The following is an 18128-nucleotide window of genomic DNA, read 5'->3' as shown; positions in this document are numbered from 1 at the left end:
TAAAANAAAAAAAAAAAAAACAACTCAAATGAATTGTGGAGAAGAGTTGGGGTTAGGGGAGAAGACATGCTTTCGACGATTTTAGGGTAGAAGACGTTGAAAAAGAATACTTCTAGAGCTATTTTTTTTTTAATAATAGATGTATATTTTGGTCATTTAACTTACCTATAAAATCTCAATAGAAACATAAAATAATAAAGATGTGTATTAAGATATTAAGGGTGTGTATTTAAAATTTCTCTACTATGTAGATTGCTGTTAGGGTTGTGTCTTCAATTATATACAACCCCTATACAAAAATTGAATGGTCAGAATCTGTTTAAACCAAATCAAACTAAGGTAATATTTTTTTAAATACATTAAATATTATATGACAAAAGAAGAATCAAAATGATGAAATAAAAATACATTCCAATCTTGTTAGTTTTTCCAAATTAGATTTGTTAATTTTTGTCTACACCAATTTTTGAGAATATTGAAAGGATAATGCTATATTCACACACCTTATCTCTCTCTTCTATAATTACTATAATTCAATTTATTTACAAATTAAAGCACCTATTGAATTTGCTTATGATTGACTGTAATCATCATATATACATGGTGTGAAACTGTGAATAGCACCACCCATTTTAAATACCATCCTTACTAGCTTATTGTGTTAAATGACTAAAACATACATTAATGTATTAGAAGAAAAAAGAGCCATAATTATAAAATGGTATATTTTACAATTCACACATCCTATTTTAGGTTATCTCCAATCGATGTGCTAAAGTACCAATTAATAGGATTATAGCTCAAACTCATCTTCAACCGATGAGCTAAAATGCTAAATATCCAAAAAAAAAAGTGTAAGAAAATTACATAAACACGATTTACCCGCGAGGATTACGTAAGAAATGAACCATATGAAACTATCTAATTAAGCGATCTTTATGCTGCAAACTATAAGATGAAGCATCAAAGTTTAAGCCGGGTACGTACATTAAAGAAACCAAAAACAAGAAATTCTAGAAGTATAAACGAGCTATATGCTAATATCTCTTTTTAGAACTATAATTAATAGTGTTCCCAGTGAAGAATATGAGCCTTGAAAGGAGCTATATTTCTTTGTAACAATATTATTGGATAACCACGCACATATTAATTAACCTAATATTCACAAGGAACATGCATGCTTTAGATTAGTTAAATTACTAATTATACTCTCACTTTTCCCATGCCATATGCGATATGTCCAGACACCTGTTCAAAAGACAACAAATACCCAATTTAGTTTACCAATATCATTGATCCTCAAGTCAAAAAGACACACTGATAAAGCTTGATGAATAATGCAAAGATTAATGTGATGTTAAAGTAGGAATCAAATACCGAACCCTAACTAGTTCAATGATATTCCTCCCTATAATTGTTGACGTGCTCTTAAAATCTTTTTTAGATAAAGGAAGAAACCTATGCCAATCCATGAACAGTTTAGGGTACAGAAACAGACATGTGCGTACTGCTATTTGATATTGACTTATGGAGTCAATGGATGATCCATTGAAATTCAGTGTGAAGATAACTTGAGTAAAACATTGGTCACAGGAAGGAAGATTGATGGAGGTTTCAAATTTTACTTGCTATTTCAGAAACTTCGAGTCATCGACTCTTTTGTTCTTATAGCTTTTATCGACAGACGACAGAGCAGGTGAAACTACTCCTACTATCTATCCTCCTTTTATTTTTCATCTGAAAAAGGATCAAGAACATTTCCAGGTTGACCAGCTCTTGTCTCATATGGAATGGTGAAACTTTTTCACCCAAGAGTTGAGAAGGACCATGTGTTTATTAATCAAAACTTTTCGATCAACAATTTACTAGCTTTAAGGCAAAGGGTTTGTCATCATGAACACACTTACAGATGCTTCTAAGTGAAATGGAACAAAGCTTCAATCAATCCCAACAATTTACTAGCTTTAAGGCAAAGGGTTTGTCATGAACACACTTACAGATGCTTCTAAGTGAAATGGAACAAAGCTTCATTAATCTTGCTTGCTAGCATGTTAATTTTTATTGGCTTTTTGAGAATCCAAGATCAGCAGGGTGGGATTGATCTAAATAATTTACCTAAAATCCCCTAGATTGCAATTGTTTCCATGACAAGGAAATTAACTCCCACTACAACCCACAAAGGTTTGCTTCTCTATAACCAGCTTGGAATTAATTCCCAACTAATCATCGATCTGCTTTAGGATGTGTTATAAAAACCCTATAATCATGGTGAACATACCAGTCAGCCCAAAAGCTTCAAAGCTGGATACCAACTCCATAGTATAGGCTATACCAACTCCAACTTTTATGTTCCTCACTCTCTTTCATTGTGTACAAACTCTCCTCTATAAATACCTCAAGTATATACAACCTATCAATCATCAAAGCAAAGCCTTACAACTTTTCTTCCTCCTACACAATTTCAACTTGCCTTGGCAGAACATTATTATGGCCAAGTCTTTGCTCTTCCTCCTGTCTCTTTCTCTCCTTGCATTTGCTCCACTTTGTTTCTGTCACACCAATAATTACAATCATGGTGGCTATCTCTACCCACAGTTCTATGATCACTCTTGCCCCAAAGCTCAACAGATTGTGCAGTCGATTGTTTCCAAGGCTGTTGCAAGAGAGGCGAGAATGGCGGCTTCTTTGCTTAGGCTGCACTTCCATGACTGCTTTGTCCAGGTCTCTATCTAATTCATATCCCATAACTCTAATTTTTGCATGAGCATTATCAATGTGAGACTTAAAGTTAAAAACTTGTCAATTTTGCAGGGTTGTGATGCATCAATCCTTTTGGACAGTAGCAAGAACATAATCACCGAGAAGACGTCTAACCCGAATCGGAATTCAATCCGGGGGCTTGAAGTAATTGATGAGATCAAAGCTGCGATAGAAAAGGAATGTCCCAGCACTGTGTCTTGTGCTGACATTGTGGCTCTAGCTGCTAGAGACTCCACTGTTTTAGTAAGTGCTAACTAGCTACAATGGCTTCACTAATTGGCCTAAATTCACAACCTGACCAAGAAAATGTTACATTTTGCAGGCTGGAGGACCACACTGGGAAGTCCCACTAGGAAGAAGAGACTCCAAAAGCGCGAGTTTAAGCGGCTCGAACAATGACATCCCTGCTCCAAACAACACATTCCAAACCATTCTCACCAAGTTCAAGAGGCAAAAGCTTAACATTGTTGATCTTGTTGCACTATCTGGTAAGATTGCCCACCATTTACTTATGTCCCAAGTGTTCAAAATCACCAAATAGCTAGGTTACAGTTTATGGGTGTAACAGAATGAAGTCATTCTTTTACATTATTCTCCAAAGCTTAAGTTGTTAGAATGAAGCCCCAAAACTACTATATATATATCTTGGGATTGGGATCCATAGATATCACTAGCTATTCCAAATGTTATTTTTTCTTTCTAATATTTCTCGTCAACAATGAAGATTTTGGAGGATATTAAAGAATTTTCTGACCTGACTTTTATCTTGTGACATCTGATATACAGGAAGTCACACAATTGGAAATGCCAGATGCACCACTTTCAGACAGAGACTTTACAACCAAACTGGAAGAGGGCTTGCTGACTTCACTCTTGACCAGTCACTTGCTGCAAGTTTGAGGAACAATTGCCCAAGATCTGGTGGAGACCAGAACCTGTTCTTCCTGGACTTTGTGAGTCCGACAAAGTTTGACAACAGCTACTTCAAGAACTTGTTGGCTTACAAGGGCCTGCTTAACTCTGACCAAGTTCTTGTTACAAAGAGTGAAGTAGCAAAGCAATTGGTTCAGCAATATGCAGAGAACAACCAGCTTTTCCTAGAGCAATTTGCCAAGTCCATGGTCAAGATGGGGAATCTTTCACCAATTACAGGTTCAAGGGGAGAGATCAGAAAGAATTGCAGGATGGTCAACTCTTGATTACACTGTGATTTCTGGGTCACTGGAAATTGATCACATGTAGCACTTGATGATCATTATGGGTGTTCTATTACCTTCTCTTTGTTTTTGATGTTCTTATTTCCAGTCATTAGCTTTTGTATCAGCCAGCAGAGATGTACTTTCTTTACTCTTTAGTATTCTCATTAATAAAAATACTGTTTTGAAAAGAAAAACCACTCTTTGATATCGTAGCTATATTTACATAAATCAACTTAACAATGGACTCCCACATCAAAACTTAATACACAAGGAACATCATATAAGATCTCGGACCTCTCCATCTAGGCACAAGGCTAACTGTAGTGCACCTTTGTCTATGTCAAGGTCAAGCATACTATGATTATAAACCAAAAAGGTTTGTTCTTCTATTAGCAGCTTAGCTTGTACCTATCTAGGTATCTCATTTTAACTCATAATCATGAACTAGTCAACCGAAAGCTTGATAGCTGCATACCAACTCCAACAGAGTTTTTAGGAAGCTACCAACTCTAGCACCTCATCTTCATCGAAAAAAAAACTCCAGCACCTCATAGCTCTCTACACAGTCTTCTATAAATACACACAGTAAGCTAGCCACCCAAGAACTCATTAAAGTCATGTTAAATGTCTTGAAGTGAAAAATACTAAAGCAACTTATGGCTCACTCCAACTTGCTCTTTTTTCTAGCACTTTCTTGCCAATCGCAAGCTCTGACCAAGAGCTTGTGTGACACAAAGTGAGGCAGCAATGCAAATGATGCAGAAATATGCAGAGAATAATAAGGCTTTCGTTGATCAATGTTTTAAGTTCACTGTTAAGATCGAAGGGGTCCATTTCACCAGTTACCGGTTCAATGGGAGAGATCAGGCAGCTGCAGGAATATTAAGTCAATCTTAATTATCAATATATTTGATTTTGTGGATACAACTCTGGACTCCAGAATATATAGCATAGCCTCCAGTCGGTGTTCTACTTTATGTGTAATTTTTCTAATGTCCATCTGGAGAACATTTTTGGTCTAAACTAGAATTTAAGTAAAATACAACAAATTATTATTTCCTTGTTAGTTTTCTAGTATTCCTAAATATCAGAAGGGAATTGACTTCTTATTAGTTTTATCTTCAAGTAAAATTCGCAAAGGAATAATTTTTTTTCGGAAACCAAACAAGATTATTAGCTTTGTCTTAAACAAAAAAAAACATCTCTAACATTTATAATTGATCCACAAACTGACAGAGAATGACAACCATAATCCATGCCACTAATGAGATGATCATGGCGAGAAACATGGCTCGTGAGAATTTCGTCTCGAAACCGAACGTTGACAAATTTCTCAAACATCAATTCTCTTAAATCACACTTGTCATATTAATGAATACAATTTACCGATTTCTCCCATTCCATATAGAATTGTGTGAGCATAACTCCTTTCCCAGGGGATTTTTAGGGGCATTTTTCTATCCCTGATCAAATGACTTTCAAGAAGATGTATCAGAAAGAAGATATGAAAATGCAATAATTAGTACAAATTGATTTCATTCATGAACTCACACCAACACTATGAATCCTACTCACACCAATAATTCAGAACAACTTCATTTCATTCGTGATTCTACTCATGCTTTTGCTTCTACACAGAGGAACATTATGTATCATCACCCTTATTATTGGTAGCAAAATGAAAAAAATAATAAAAAATTCGAGCCCAAAAATAATAAAAATAATAAACTAGGCCCAATAAATTGGTCTTGGCCCACCATGTCATTTCACTCTTCATCTTCTCAAGCCCAACTTAAGCCTCCACCGTAGGGTTTAAGCCTCTCTGCAACCTCCAGGGTCCGCTCTCACTCTTCCCAGCACACCGGTCACTCTCTCTTTCCCACCTTCAAAGCCATGAACAGACCAACCTTATGATCACAATGCCCAGTTAAACACCCTCTACTAATCCCAATCCTAACCCCAACAAAATGAGATATTTACGACTCATCTCCCCACAACTTTCTCAAATCCACAAAACCCTCCACCAAAACCCTAATCTCCGATCAAGACCCCATCTTTCCTCCCACTTCGTCGCCACCTACACCACCGCCGCGCCGCAGAAGAGACCGCCACCGCCGGAGAATGTCTCGGCGATCGCGGACGAGGTCTCGGGGCTGACCCTGCTGGAGATCTCGGACCTGACGGAGGTGCTGAGAGAGAAGCTGGGGATAAAGGAGATGCCGACGATGGTGATGATGATGCCGGGGATGGGAATCGGCGGGCTCCGGGGAGCCGGGAAGGGCGGCGCGGCGGCGGGGAAGGTGGAGGAGAAGAAGGAGAAGACGGCGTTTGATTTGAAGCTTGATTCTTTTGATGCGGCGGCGAAGATTAAGGTGATTAAGGAGGTGAGGACGTTTACGGCGTTGGGGTTGAAGGAGGCTAAGGATTTGGTGGAGAAGGCGCCGACCCTGTTGAAGAAGGGAGTCACGAAGGAGGAGGCCGAGTCGATTATGGCGAAGATGAAGGAAATTGGTGCTGTGGTTTCGATGGAGTGAGGTAAATTTGTGCTCTATGATTTGATTCGTTTCGGGTTGTGTATTGTAGTATGTGTAGTTTAGTTGATGAATTTAGCACCGTAGCATGTGTAGATAAGTTGATAGTTTCTGTACTCATATGACAATTAACTGCACTAGAGAAGACTTTCTTCCATTCGTATGGACGAAAATCTTTTCCAGTGCAGTTAGTTGTCATATGTTAAGGTCACAGGTGCAACATTATTGCTAGGCAGCATGGAGTTTGAATTATAGTTAGAATTTAGGTTTTGTAGCTTGATGTTGTTAAGCATGAGGTTGAGAATGCTATACGAGGAATAAGCAGCGCATCTGGTTTTGTTTTGAGGCATAATAGGTAGTGGGAATTAGGGGTACAAATCTGCAAAATTTCCTAAGGATTAAAATGCATGGATGTGATGTACTTGGGTAGCACACTGAAATGTGTGTGCAGCTGGATAGGCATCATTGTACTTGCTTACCGGTATCACATAAGCACCCTGGTCAATGTTTTGTGGCAATGATCTTTCACAGCACTCATTATCTATCGTCCTATTGTTACTAAAGCCATTTTTATCTTGTTGCCAGGTACAGGCAGTATGCAATTTCATTCACTAATGTTTGGCTTATATGTTTTGGTGTAGACTCGCAAGGCAGAGAGACAGATAAAGAAGCGCGACACTCTGGTCTCAAGGATTGTTAAAATGTAAAGTAGCAAGTGGTGGTTCATCACTCTGGTGACATAGTCTACCAGATGTTTCTGGAGATCAAAATTTTTTTCTTCAATGATGCAAAGCTTTTATTGGACCGTTTTGTTTATCTTTCATTGTACTAGAATAACACAGTATGAGCAAAGTCTTGTTACCTGTTTCATACATTATTTTATTCTCAGCTCGATGACCATCAGCAATTGATTTTTGTAGACCTGAAATTTTGATAAAGGGTCACAATGACCACAACCATGTATTCTCTTAATGTTTGTAATGACAGTGCCTAGAGGAATGGAAGTAGTTAGGTCTTTGTTTCCTCTGTAGTATCATAGATAATAAGCAACATGAGGCTCATCAACTCTTTGATAAACTGATGTTATTACAGTTTCATCTTTACTTGTTGTCGCGTTTTTGTAGAATTAGTATTTAAGAATTAGTAATGTGTTGATCAGGTGAACATTTTACTTAGTATAAAAAAAAAAAAAATCTAGGTGTTAAAAATCCAAAATAGACACAATACGACGCCGTTTATGGACTGTTTTACAGAACTTTAACACTGTACATAGCTGAGAGCACAGGTAGCTCAAAAGCCAAAGCTTCCTTGTCACTACTAGTTAAAGAGCTGGCCTTTTCGATTTGAAATGCAGAAGAAAATCCCTACTGATTGCCCTAACCTAACCGCAACACCATTCCGTTAACACCGCCACTCCGAAATCGTCTCGCGAAATCCAAATGTCGTCGGCGTCGCCGCCGCAGTGGCAGTGGGAGAACGCCACCGCCGGCGCCGTCGCCGGCTTCGCAACCGTCGCCGCGATGCATCCTCTCGATGTCGTCCGCACCAGGTTCCAAGTCAACGACGGCCGAGTCTCCAATCTTCCGACTTACAAGAACACGGCGAACGCTATCTTCACCATTGCTCGATCGGAGGTTAAGTTTAATCACTTGCTCTTTTTCACTTCCTGTAAAATCCCTAGGGTTTCTGATGATTTACTGCTTCGTGTTGCAGGGACTGAGAGGACTCTACGCTGGCTTCTCTCCGGCTGTGATTGGCTCCACTGTTTCGTGGGGTTTATACTTCTTCTTGTAAGTAACAATGTAGTGGTGCTATTCTGCAATTTCTGATATATGATCATATTGTAGTAAAGATCACCTTAGTTTAGTAAGTTCATTTTCGACTAATTTTGCTCGAAAAATGTCTATGCTTAGTTATGTAAGAAATTTGTGAGGGTTTTAGTATATGCCTTAAGATCAAGTTTAAGTTTTAAGTTCTTTATGGATGATTGCTGGTTAGGAAAGTTACGTAACTGTTGAGAATGAACCGGAAGTTCTGTGCTTTGTAGCTATGGAAGAGCCAAACAGAGGTATTCTAAGAATGGGGATGAGAAGTTGAGTCCTGGTCTTCATCTTGCTTCTGCAGCTGAAGCTGGTGCTCTGGTGAGTCCGCAAACTTAAGAATAATTTTGTGAGATGGAAATTTTAGTTTTGTTCGTGTAATAAAAGTATAATCAACTCCTTTTTGCCAATTTATCCTACATCTATCATGTGGTAGGGTGAGTGTGGAATTGAGGTTCTTGCTGAGTGTTTGGCATGTCTGATTCTTTTTAAAAGATAGAAATTAGTGTGTATTGAATCAGTAAAAGAGAACTTGAATGTCTCAAACTCTTAGTTAAAGACTTAACACCTTCCTGAATGTTGGTGCTATTTTTGAAGGTGATAGTTTTACATTTTGCTTGGGACAAAGATTGAGAAGGATTTGGAAGAATAGCACATCATTTTCTGTTTCATTTTAATGTTTTAGAAGGTAGACATGGGTTTACCAGGTCGTTCCTATAGATGATAGCAAACTTGTGGTTTTGTCAGGTTTCTTTGTGCACAAATCCTATTTGGCTTGTAAAAACAAGAATGCAGCTTCAGACTCCTCTCCATCAAACACGACCATATTCTGGTTTTTATGGTCTGCTTCATATCTCACCTCAACTTGATCTCTGCAATGTTTGGTTCCTTGTTTGCCTTGATTGATATATCATTCTTATTTTTAGTCAATTAGATTGTGATGAAGATAAACCATAATAGTGATGTATGACCTTTAGAACTTGAAGATGGCTATTTCGTAAGATGAATAGATTTAGACATTAAGCAGTTTGATTTTCTCTGTGGGCTAACCACAACTGTGGTTAATTCTGGCCCCACCATGGGCTGTTTGTTATCTGCTGAATAAACTGCTATTATATTTTATTCCTTTTTTATCATGTTCATAGTTTTGTATTTCTTGTTAGTAAACCTTTAACCACACAATGTCTATGTCTTTCAGATGCCTTGAGAACCATAATCAGAGAGGAAGGATTTGCTGCACTGTATAAAGGTCTTGGTCCTAGCCTTTTTCTGGTACATTCTTATCTATCAGCTTATTGTATTCCTCAATAGCCAATTCGTCTTTGTTTCCTTCTAAAGATGTGTTTTTTTTTTAATATTAGTAAATAATGACTGTATTTCTTCAAAGAATTTGGACATATAACAAAGAGCAAAGAGGTCCTCTTCCTAGTCTCTTCTTTTTCTACCCGTTTTCTGGTCTTGAAGTTCCTTTGAAGGAAATGTTAGATCACTTCAATATAAACACCTGATTGATAAAGTTATGGGGTTTACACAATCATTTATAGGAAATACTTTTACTGAGGATTTTAGGATACCTAATCTTTTCCTGTGGACATATAACAGCCATTGTGTTCAACCCTTTTAGCATAACTTTAAGTAATAGCATATTAGGTTGTGTTCTCATGTAAAAATTTATGTGGAAATATAATCAAATCAATTGCAAAAGAAATTAATGAAACATGTGAAGAATTTGTAATTGTATGGATTGGTTATAAAAGGATTATATTGGGGGTTTCCAGAAGACATCTTTATCCACACTGCCGAGCAGATGGAAAGAAATGCTTCTGGAGATTCTTGTGCACCTGACTGAATGTGAAGCTTGTTGTTGGTAGTGTGTTCACATATCAATCTTGCAAAAAACTTTTTTGTATTTCATTCATTACAATTTGCAACTTAAACGTTTTCGTATTGTTTCATCAGGTCTCCCACGGTGCTATACAATTCACTGCATATGAAGAACTCCGTAAAATTATTGTTGATTTGAAGTCTAAAAAAAGCACAAGTAATTCTGGAAGTTCGGATACCGTGTTGGTATATCTCTATCAATATACTTGATGTTCTGTAGGCCCATCTAAATTATATAGAGTTGGGAATTCTATAATCATATGTTTTCTTAATATAGGGTCCTCTTTGGCAGTTGGTAAATTTGTCTAGTCACTGGTTTAGGATTCACTGCACCAGTTGAAGAAATCCCTACTTTTTGTGTGCGGGTGCTATAAAACTTTTTGTGTATCTATTTATGTACTTGTAGATATGGTCAATTGGGGAAGACTAGGATTCATATTACTGGGTATCTCTTCTGCTCGCGGTACATGTTTACTGTTCACAGCAAGCTAACTTTGCCATGTGATGTATGATTATTCAGGAAAGTGTATATAAGCTTAAGAAATGGAAATCTGTGTGGTATATTTTACCATCTTTTGGATTTCTTTGCTTCCCCAATTGATCACTTTTATATTACTTGAAGAATTTGAATCTAATGATATATTAAGTTTTCTTTCTATTACTTATCCAAAAAAAATTATTCTTTCTATTACCTTTTTTCTTTGGAGCTACTGTTATTTGAATGTGAATTGGGTTGAAGGGTCTGCAGATCACATTGGATGGAGACTAAATAGGCAAGTTAACTAGCTTCTTGTACTCTGGTTTTTTGCGCAGAATTCATTTGACTATGCAGCCTTAGGGGCATCATCAAAAGTCGCTGCCATTCTTCTATCATATCCATTCCAGGTGGGCATATGTTATTTGCATTCTTATATTTGTAGATGTTCATTCCTTTGTTACTTATCACTAATGCCATCATGTTGTCTATTTTGCCCAGGTTATACGATCTCGATTGCAGGTATATCCATATATTATTGTAATTCTTTTTATCATTTTATATGGTCTCAGTTGGTTGTTCCTTGTATGAGGTTTTATTAATCACAATGGATTCATCAAGATGGTTAAAACCCTTCAGCATAACTTCTGAAGTTGCCCTTGTCATTTTTGTTTCATGGGTTTTGTTGTAACATTGATGATTTATGATATCTTGTTCTTCCAGCAACGACCTAGTTCTGAAGGAATTCCAAGATATATGGATAGCTGGCATGTGATAAGGGAAACTGCGCGGTAAGAATGAAATTCAGCCTAGATATGTTATAAAACCAACTTTTTTAGCATATGCCTTTTGTTAGGGCAATGTAATTTCTTTTTATTAGATCCGATTGAATTGCTAATGAATGCAAAGAGAAAGAGAGATTAAAGAGCTATAGATCTATAGTTGTTATAGTTGCAACAAGACACTAACTAGTTGAAGTCCCAATCCGGTAATATCAGATTTTAGGGATCACTCCTGTTGAGTAAAACAGTATTCTTTGATACTTTGAGTTGTTTTTTGTCCGTTCCTATTCATTCCTTTTTTCTTATCTTAGGAAGCTAAATTCTTTCTTTTCACTGCTGGGGCTTGCAGGTTTGAGGGTGTTCGAGGCTTCTACAGAGGGATTACACCAAACCTTCTAAAAAATGTTCCTGCTTCTTCAATAACATTTATTGTATATGAAAATGTACTGAAATTTCTAAAATCAGCTAAAAGGAACGGGTAGGATTTTGTTCTTGGTTCTGAATCCTTTGTATTCTTTTTACAGAAACATTTTTTGAGGTTGAAAATATGGGAATGAAAAAGTATTGGAAGGTGTTCTGGGCAAACCATGTAAGTTTTGTGCTCGTTCATCAATCTAAAACAGATCAAGAATCTCATACATTTTTTAAATACTGAAAATCTTATTCAGACTAAGTGAAACTTTTCTGTAGAAAATTTGCTTATGAAGGAGAGAATTTCGTGGGAGACTTCTTGAGGTTTCTCTTGCTGGATAAAGTGGTGACCACCATCTAAGATTACGACTTCCAGGTTCGGTACCAGACTCTTGAAAACATCTCCTTTCACATATTCTCCGGTGCCCAGAGCATCAAAACCAATATCTTTGTCACCTATAATGAACTTTGCTGGAACATCTATCCTTTTCCCTTGCCATGGTCCCAGTAGCTCCCAGTACCTGTTTTTCATTTCCAATTTCCAAAGCAACGAGTGTAAGATTAGCAAAGTTGAATCTACTATACCCAAACCCCCAAACTGTAAATATAATAGGGATTAAAACCCTCAAACCCAAGAATATACATTGGAAACTTACAACTCAATGGCTCGAAAATAATTGAGAGCACCAGTGAAACCAGATTCCTCAAACTTTTCAGCATAGACTTGGAGATCCTCCTCAGTTATCCATGGTGGCAATACTGCTGGTGTCTCCAGATAATCTATAAGCTCCATCCCAGGTGGAGCTACCAGATAATCTGTCTTGTTATACAGCAGGAACTTCTTCATCACTGTCAAATAGTCATATCTCGCAAAAGATCTTTCTGCCCTTCCTGGTTCCTACCTCCATGTAAAAGATACAATTATACACAATACCTAATTATTAAGACCATTAACTTTTCGGAATGTATGACATGCTATGCTACCAAACTGTGAATCAGTGAAACTGACTATTGATCAGGTGACATTATGTTCAGATATGAGAATCTGATTCGCAGTATAAAAACAAAATTGGCAGGAGAGTATGCTTGAATTAGAGTAGAACCTGAAACTGACAAACATAACATCCATCACCAAATCCTTGCCTGAAAGATTCAATACTCCTGATACTTGAAGATGTTTCAAAGTAAGGAGCAGATAGTGCAACCAATGCCTTGACTCTATCAGGCCGGAACAGACTCAGATGCCAGGCAACTATAGCTCCATAGTCATGTCCCACCACAAATGCCTTTCAATTAACACTAACAAATAATCAAAATCTCATAGTACAAACCCAAATATGCAGACAAAGAGATAAATCAGTACCTGTTGTTGACCAAAATGGTCAAGAAGGCCAACAAGGTCTCCAACAAGGTGAAGAGGAGAGTAGGAGCTAGGAGTGAGAGGTGAGTCGGTGTCACCATAGCCTCTCATATCTGGTGCAACCACATGGTAGCCATGTTTAGCCAAGTAACCAATTTGATGGCGCCACGAGTACCATATTTCGGGGAAGCCATGGAGAAGAAGCACGAGAGGCCCTGTCCCTTGTTCTGCTATGTGCATCCATATATCATTTGTTTTGATCCTTTGGTGACTTACCTCACTCATGTTCATCATTCCTTATCCTCAGACTTGTAAAAAATAACGATTAGGTGCTTGATGGTGTGAGTGTGTTGGCATACAGAGTCCATTTTTATAATTATAACTTCTGGAAAACGATTTGGAATTTGGTGAGTTTGGTATTCCTCATTGTCAAACAGTCAAAGATGATGACTTTGAAGTTTGAATTGGAACAGAGGAGCGTAACGTATCAAATACTGCAAACATAGTTTTGATGCAGAAAGGTAATAATCATTGACCTGAAAAATGTAAGGTATTTTGTTTGTCACCTGTGAGATGACCCAAGGAGACTAATATAAGGAATTGCTGGCTAACTTGCTAAGTACATAGACAGTGTATGCTAATTTCTTGATGATTTGCCCTATCTGTTGTTGCTGTATAACTTGGATCATCTCTTTTAATTTTCAGTCTTCTCAATTTCTTATTCTTCACTCTCAATTACTTATCAACATTGAAAACCCCATTCCCATGGCTCCAGAAGGAAAACTTCACCCGCTATCCAGCTTTCACACTGCTTATGATCATTTGGTAAGCAATTTGTTGCAATTACTCTACTATTATCAGTTGTAAATTTTATGTTACACCTTTTCTTAAGAAATGAAAAGAAGTTATGCATCTAATTGTTTGAGTACCTGATATGGCTGATTTATAAGGTTTTTCTTACCTTAACCACATTGATTAATTATTCTTCCATATCAACTCTTGACCAAAAGAAAAGTATCCACAGCAACTTTGAAGCCTCCATACCCGTTATGAAGGTAGGTGGTATGTTCCTTCCAGAATTTTCAGACAACAAAATGCTAATTGGTACCTCATATTAAATACTTACATCAGACTATTAACAAAGAATTTCCTACATGTCTTAAAGAAGAACAGATAAAGAAAACACACATCTCATAAACTTAATCACTCAAAGCTGATACAAAATGATGCAGATTCACTGATCCATTGGATGTTTGCCCAGGAAGGAAAGTATATGGTTGGAGACTTCTTGATGGTTCTCTTCTTGAATAAAATGGTGTCCGTCTATAACAACCACTTCCAGGTCCGGGACAAGGCTCTTGAACTCATCACCTTCCACAAAATCCTTTACGCCACCAGACTGGAATCCAAATTCTTTGTTACCGACTATGAACTTCACGGGAACTGTGATTTTTGATCCTTGCCAGGGTGCAAGAAGTTCCCAAGTCCTGTTCATCATTTCAGCAGGTAAAGTCACAACAGAACACCAAATTCATGCACATTTTCTGTGGCTCTAATATAACATACTGTTGATTATGCATCAACTGTCACGATATGGGGTTGATTAATGATGTGAAAGCTCGTAATATTTTTCTCTATTAATCTCTTTCGTACTTCTTTTGTTCATGAGCTATTTCTCACCTGAATGAGAATACGCTGCTTGGATCTTTTAGAAAATGGGATCATTCAGAAATACTAATTTGAAAAAGCTGTTCTAAATTCTACCAAACAAAACAGACTTTCTGTTTTCATTTAACCATGAGAATGAATTAGGGGTTGAATTTCATATGCCCTTAAAGATCAGTGCAGTACTTATCCACATCTTATATATTTGTATTAATGGGACCATATTCCCTGTCAATATGATGGCTGTACCTAACGCATGTGAAGTTTGTAAGATTGTTTTTAATATCTTCCTCCTAAAAGGAATATGCAGAAAAATGATTATTCTTTGCATACTTACAGGTCCATTGCACGGTAGTAGTTGAAAGCACCAGTGAAGCCAGATTCCTCAAATTTCTCAGCATACACCTGGATATCCTCTTCTGTTAGCCATGGTGGCAATGACCACTTGGTTTCCAGGAAATCAATGATCTCCATGTCCGGAGGGGCTATCATTTTGTCGGTTATAAGAAAGAACTTCTTCATCACTGTCGTGTAGTCATACCTCGCAAACGCTCTCTCTGCTCTTCCCGGTTCCTTCTCAGGCAAGAAAACAAAGATAACTTGAGTATTTTTCGTCACAGATTTCATGCTGTCACACCATCAATTCTGATCATTGACTAAGTTGGCTTTAGGGGGATGATGTACCTGGAATTGAATGACATGACATCCATCTCCGTAAACCTTTTGGATCGATGGGATAGTTTTAGTGGTCGGAGACCTCGGATAATATGGAACTGTTAGAGTGACAAGCCCCATAACTCTATCTGGCCTGAACAAACTCAGATACCACCCAGCAACTGCTCCCCAGTCATGTCCTACTACATATGCCTTCTCAAATCACAAATATATGCACATAAGTATACAGAAGCTAGCGCTCCAGAGCGAACCAGTTATAAAAGGGTGAAGTTTTATATATATCTCACCTTCTGTTGACCAAAATGATCTATTAGGCCAATGAGGTCTCCAACTATGTGCATCATGGAGTAGGAGCTGGGGCTGAGGGGAGAGTCAGAGTCACCATAGCCTCTCAAATCAGGAGCCACGACGTGGTAGCCCTTATCAGCCAAGAAGTTGATCTGGTGGCGCCAAGCATACCAGAATTGTGGGAAGCCATGAATCAATAGAACAAGTGGACCTGTACCTTTCTCTGCTACATGCATCCATATTCCATTGGTTTTGATCCTTTGGTGATCAACCTCATAATTCATCATCATGAAACTCATCTCTCTTTCTCTCAAATCCCAGGGAAAGGAAGACAGAAGGTTTTGTTCAATGACCGGCAGAAATGAACATTGCGCTGTGTGCATAATTGACTTTATATGATGGTATGGTTGGTAGATTTTAGGAATGGTCAAAGCTGAGAAATTTGACTTGGACACCTAGAGCTCAAGCCAACAATAGAATAGTATAATGTATCACTTCGATTCTAGGTCCAATTATTTGCAACCTTACTCTGATTTTTTAATTTTATTATTAAAACCTTAATACAGTGGATTGATCCATGATCGGATTATATTTATTTGATACACTGTTGTGAATATTAATATTGAGAAAAACATAAGCATACATAAGCATACAAAAGATAAAACAAATTCTAAATCGAACCAACAATAATAATTCCAATTTCAATCAATTAAAATTAATCAAATTCAAATTATTTAAATAAAATTGCAATATAAAAAAACGAAGGACTTGTGTTGGATTGGCACTATATTTAGATTGGCGCTATATATATAATAGAAATGGAAGACTTAATTAAGGAAGACAGCGGAGAAGTAGAAAAAACGAGGTTAATTTAATAACTAAAATAAACAGGGTTAGTCCTTTGTTTTTTTTTGTTATTAAAACTCAAAAGTACTGCATAAACTCATCAATAAACCTAAAAAAGTTTTCATCATCGTCCAAAATCGCCTCTATGGCTACCAATGCCACTGGCAAGTATCAAAATTCAAATTGTACGATTAAAAAAAGGATCTAACCTCACCCCTAAGAAATAAAAACTAATCGCTAGAAGTTTTTGCAGAATTGGTAGAAATACTATGGCAAGAATTATGCAGATTGATATTAGGCTTTCTTGCACCAGATTTTCTTGCCACAGTTTTTCCTATATGAGCTTTTTCCGCAACAACTTTTCCAGAAACAACTTCTCCGGGAGGGGTTCTTACAACATGGACATGTTTTCCAAGAACTGGAAAATCAGCATCCTCCAAGTTAAAGGTAACATCTTCTTTTACAAGAGCTCTTTCTGCAACAGCTTTTTCTACGGCTTCACCATGACTCTCCTTCGCCTGCAACTCCACCCCACTCGAGCTCTTGGTTAACTGGGACTGCACACCATCATTAGCCAAAGCAGACTTTGGGCCTCTAGAAAAGCTAGGTTTAGGACGAGCACTGTGGAACCTGAGAATCGAGGCATCATGTGCCTTCTTCTCCTGGAGAGCCCTCTTCTTAGCCTCTCTCGCAGCCTTCTTCTGCTCCTCCCTGACCTTGATCTTGGCTTCCCTCTCTGCCTTCTTCTCCTCCTCTTTCTTCTTTTTTTCTGCTGCTACAAAAGCATCACCTTCTTTCGCATCAACAATGCTGATAAGATCTGAAGAGTCCTCATCCAACAGATCAAAGGATTGGCTAAGAGAGCCGACGATATGGGTTTTTGAGGAGCAGGAGAGGGTTGTGGTGAGGGCTTCTCTAGGGTTTTCCCCTCCACCACAACCGACTTCTTCTTAGCCTCGACCTCCTTTGGGCGAGCCATATTGAAAAGAAGTTCCACCAGGGTTTTTGTGAGAGTGCTAGGGTTTGTGATCCTGTGGGATCACAAGGGATGGAGAAGAGGAGTTTGTTTTGGGTGTATTTATAGGCTCTTGATGAGATTGAATAACCAATTTTGGTTGTCCTGGCATTGATCTATGGTGTTTAATGTACTTGCTCCCCAAGCCAAAATGAATTGCTGATTAAATTGCCTATCTGTTATCTTTCGTTCTCCCCAAGCAAATAACAAATTAAATTATTTCTATCCAAACATGGAAAAACAAATAATTTAACCATTTACCTTAAATCATGTTCAAAGGTAAGAGAGTACGTGATTTGGATCAGGAGCTCCTCCTATCTGCCAAACGATCGGGGCAGCAGAGAATTGATTTGTATGAAACGAAATAGATCATTCCCAAATTTCTCTGCGACTGAGAATGGTCGATTTTGATTTATA

The 18128-nt window shown here is 37.7% G+C and overlaps 5 protein-coding genes across 5 annotated transcripts; 3 read left to right on the top strand and 2 right to left on the bottom strand.

The window, feature by feature from the left end:
• Nucleotides 1-2425: 2425 nt before the first annotated feature.
• LOC101312669 (peroxidase 72-like) lies at nt 2426-4148 on the top strand. The gene is made up of 4 exons (XM_004287810.1): nt 2426-2721; nt 2812-3003; nt 3083-3248; nt 3547-4148. The coding sequence occupies exons 1-4, from the start codon at nt 2488-2490 to the stop codon at nt 3957-3959; spliced, it is 1005 nt and encodes a 334-aa protein (XP_004287858.1). The 5' UTR covers nt 2426-2487; the 3' UTR covers nt 3960-4148.
• A 1642-nt stretch (nt 4149-5790) lies between these two features.
• On the top strand, nt 5791-7516 carry LOC101312380 (54S ribosomal protein L12, mitochondrial-like). Its single transcript, XM_004287809.1, has 2 exons — nt 5791-6494; nt 7132-7516. The coding sequence occupies exon 1, from the start codon at nt 5927-5929 to the stop codon at nt 6491-6493; it is 567 nt and encodes a 188-aa protein (XP_004287857.1). The 5' UTR covers nt 5791-5926; the 3' UTR covers nt 6494; nt 7132-7516.
• Nucleotides 7517-7929: 413 nt separating this feature from the next.
• On the top strand, nt 7930-11933 carry LOC101304425 (folate transporter 1, chloroplastic-like). Its single transcript, XM_004289061.1, has 10 exons — nt 7930-8124; nt 8204-8280; nt 8538-8631; nt 9058-9151; nt 9509-9582; nt 10270-10380; nt 11008-11079; nt 11171-11191; nt 11393-11460; nt 11801-11933. Exons 1-10 carry the CDS (start codon nt 7930-7932, stop codon nt 11931-11933), a joined length of 939 nt encoding a protein of 312 aa, XP_004289109.1.
• A 94-nt stretch (nt 11934-12027) lies between these two features.
• On the bottom strand, nt 12028-13565 carry LOC101312087 (bifunctional epoxide hydrolase 2-like). Its single transcript, XM_004287808.1, has 4 exons — nt 13226-13565; nt 12966-13148; nt 12519-12760; nt 12028-12383 (listed from the first exon to the last, which is right to left on the bottom strand). The coding sequence occupies exons 1-4, from the start codon at nt 13514-13516 to the stop codon at nt 12116-12118; spliced, it is 984 nt and encodes a 327-aa protein (XP_004287856.1). The 5' UTR covers nt 13517-13565; the 3' UTR covers nt 12028-12115.
• Nucleotides 13566-14161: 596 nt separating this feature from the next.
• Nucleotides 14162-16207, bottom strand: LOC101311794 (bifunctional epoxide hydrolase 2-like). The gene is made up of 4 exons (XM_004287807.1): nt 15850-16207; nt 15572-15754; nt 15225-15460; nt 14162-14709 (listed from the first exon to the last, which is right to left on the bottom strand). The coding sequence occupies exons 1-4, from the start codon at nt 16147-16149 to the stop codon at nt 14457-14459; spliced, it is 972 nt and encodes a 323-aa protein (XP_004287855.1). The 5' UTR covers nt 16150-16207; the 3' UTR covers nt 14162-14456.
• Nucleotides 16208-18128: the final 1921 nt, after the last annotated feature.

The sequence above is a fragment of the Fragaria vesca genome, linkage group LG1 (assembly GCF_000184155.1).
Source record: "Fragaria vesca subsp. vesca linkage group LG1, FraVesHawaii_1.0, whole genome shotgun sequence".
NCBI lineage: Eukaryota > Viridiplantae > Streptophyta > Magnoliopsida > Rosales > Rosaceae > Fragaria > Fragaria vesca.
The sequence above is the reverse complement of the archived record's forward strand: the minus strand, read 5'-3'. Positions and strand labels throughout refer to the sequence as shown.

Bases quoted from the DNA above. Each gene is read 5' to 3' on its own strand.
- LOC101312669 (XM_004287810.1), top strand. From the start codon at position 2,488: ATGGCCAAGTCTTTGCTCTTCCTCCTGTCTCTTTCTCTCCTTGCATTT. The intron at 2,722-2,811 runs GTCTCTATCTAA...TCAATTTTGCAG, and splicing joins TCCATGACTGCTTTGTCCAG to GGTTGTGATGCATCAATCCT. The intron at 3,004-3,082 runs GTAAGTGCTAAC...TACATTTTGCAG, and splicing joins CTAGAGACTCCACTGTTTTA to GCTGGAGGACCACACTGGGA.
- LOC101312380 (XM_004287809.1), top strand. From the start codon at position 5,927: ATGAGATATTTACGACTCATCTCCCCACAACTTTCTCAAATCCACAAA.
- LOC101304425 (XM_004289061.1), top strand. From the start codon at position 7,930: ATGTCGTCGGCGTCGCCGCCGCAGTGGCAGTGGGAGAACGCCACCGCC. The intron at 8,281-8,537 runs GTAAGTAACAAT...TGTGCTTTGTAG, and splicing joins TGGGGTTTATACTTCTTCTT to CTATGGAAGAGCCAAACAGA. The intron at 11,080-11,170 runs GTGGGCATATGT...TATTTTGCCCAG, and splicing joins TTCTATCATATCCATTCCAG to GTTATACGATCTCGATTGCA.
- LOC101312087 (XM_004287808.1), bottom strand. From the start codon at position 13,516: ATGATGAACATGAGTGAGGTAAGTCACCAAAGGATCAAAACAAATGAT. The intron at 12,761-12,965 runs GTTCTACTCTAA...ACATGGAGGTAG, and splicing joins GTTATGTTTGTCAGTTTCAG to GAACCAGGAAGGGCAGAAAG. The intron at 12,384-12,518 runs GTAAGTTTCCAA...AATGAAAAACAG, and splicing joins TATTTTCGAGCCATTGAGTT to GTACTGGGAGCTACTGGGAC.
- LOC101311794 (XM_004287807.1), bottom strand. From the start codon at position 16,149: ATGAGTTTCATGATGATGAATTATGAGGTTGATCACCAAAGGATCAAA. The intron at 15,755-15,849 runs GTGAGATATATA...TGATTTGAGAAG, and splicing joins ATCATTTTGGTCAACAGAAG to GCATATGTAGTAGGACATGA. The intron at 15,461-15,571 runs GTACATCATCCC...TTGCCTGAGAAG, and splicing joins GTCATGTCATTCAATTCCAG to GAACCGGGAAGAGCAGAGAG.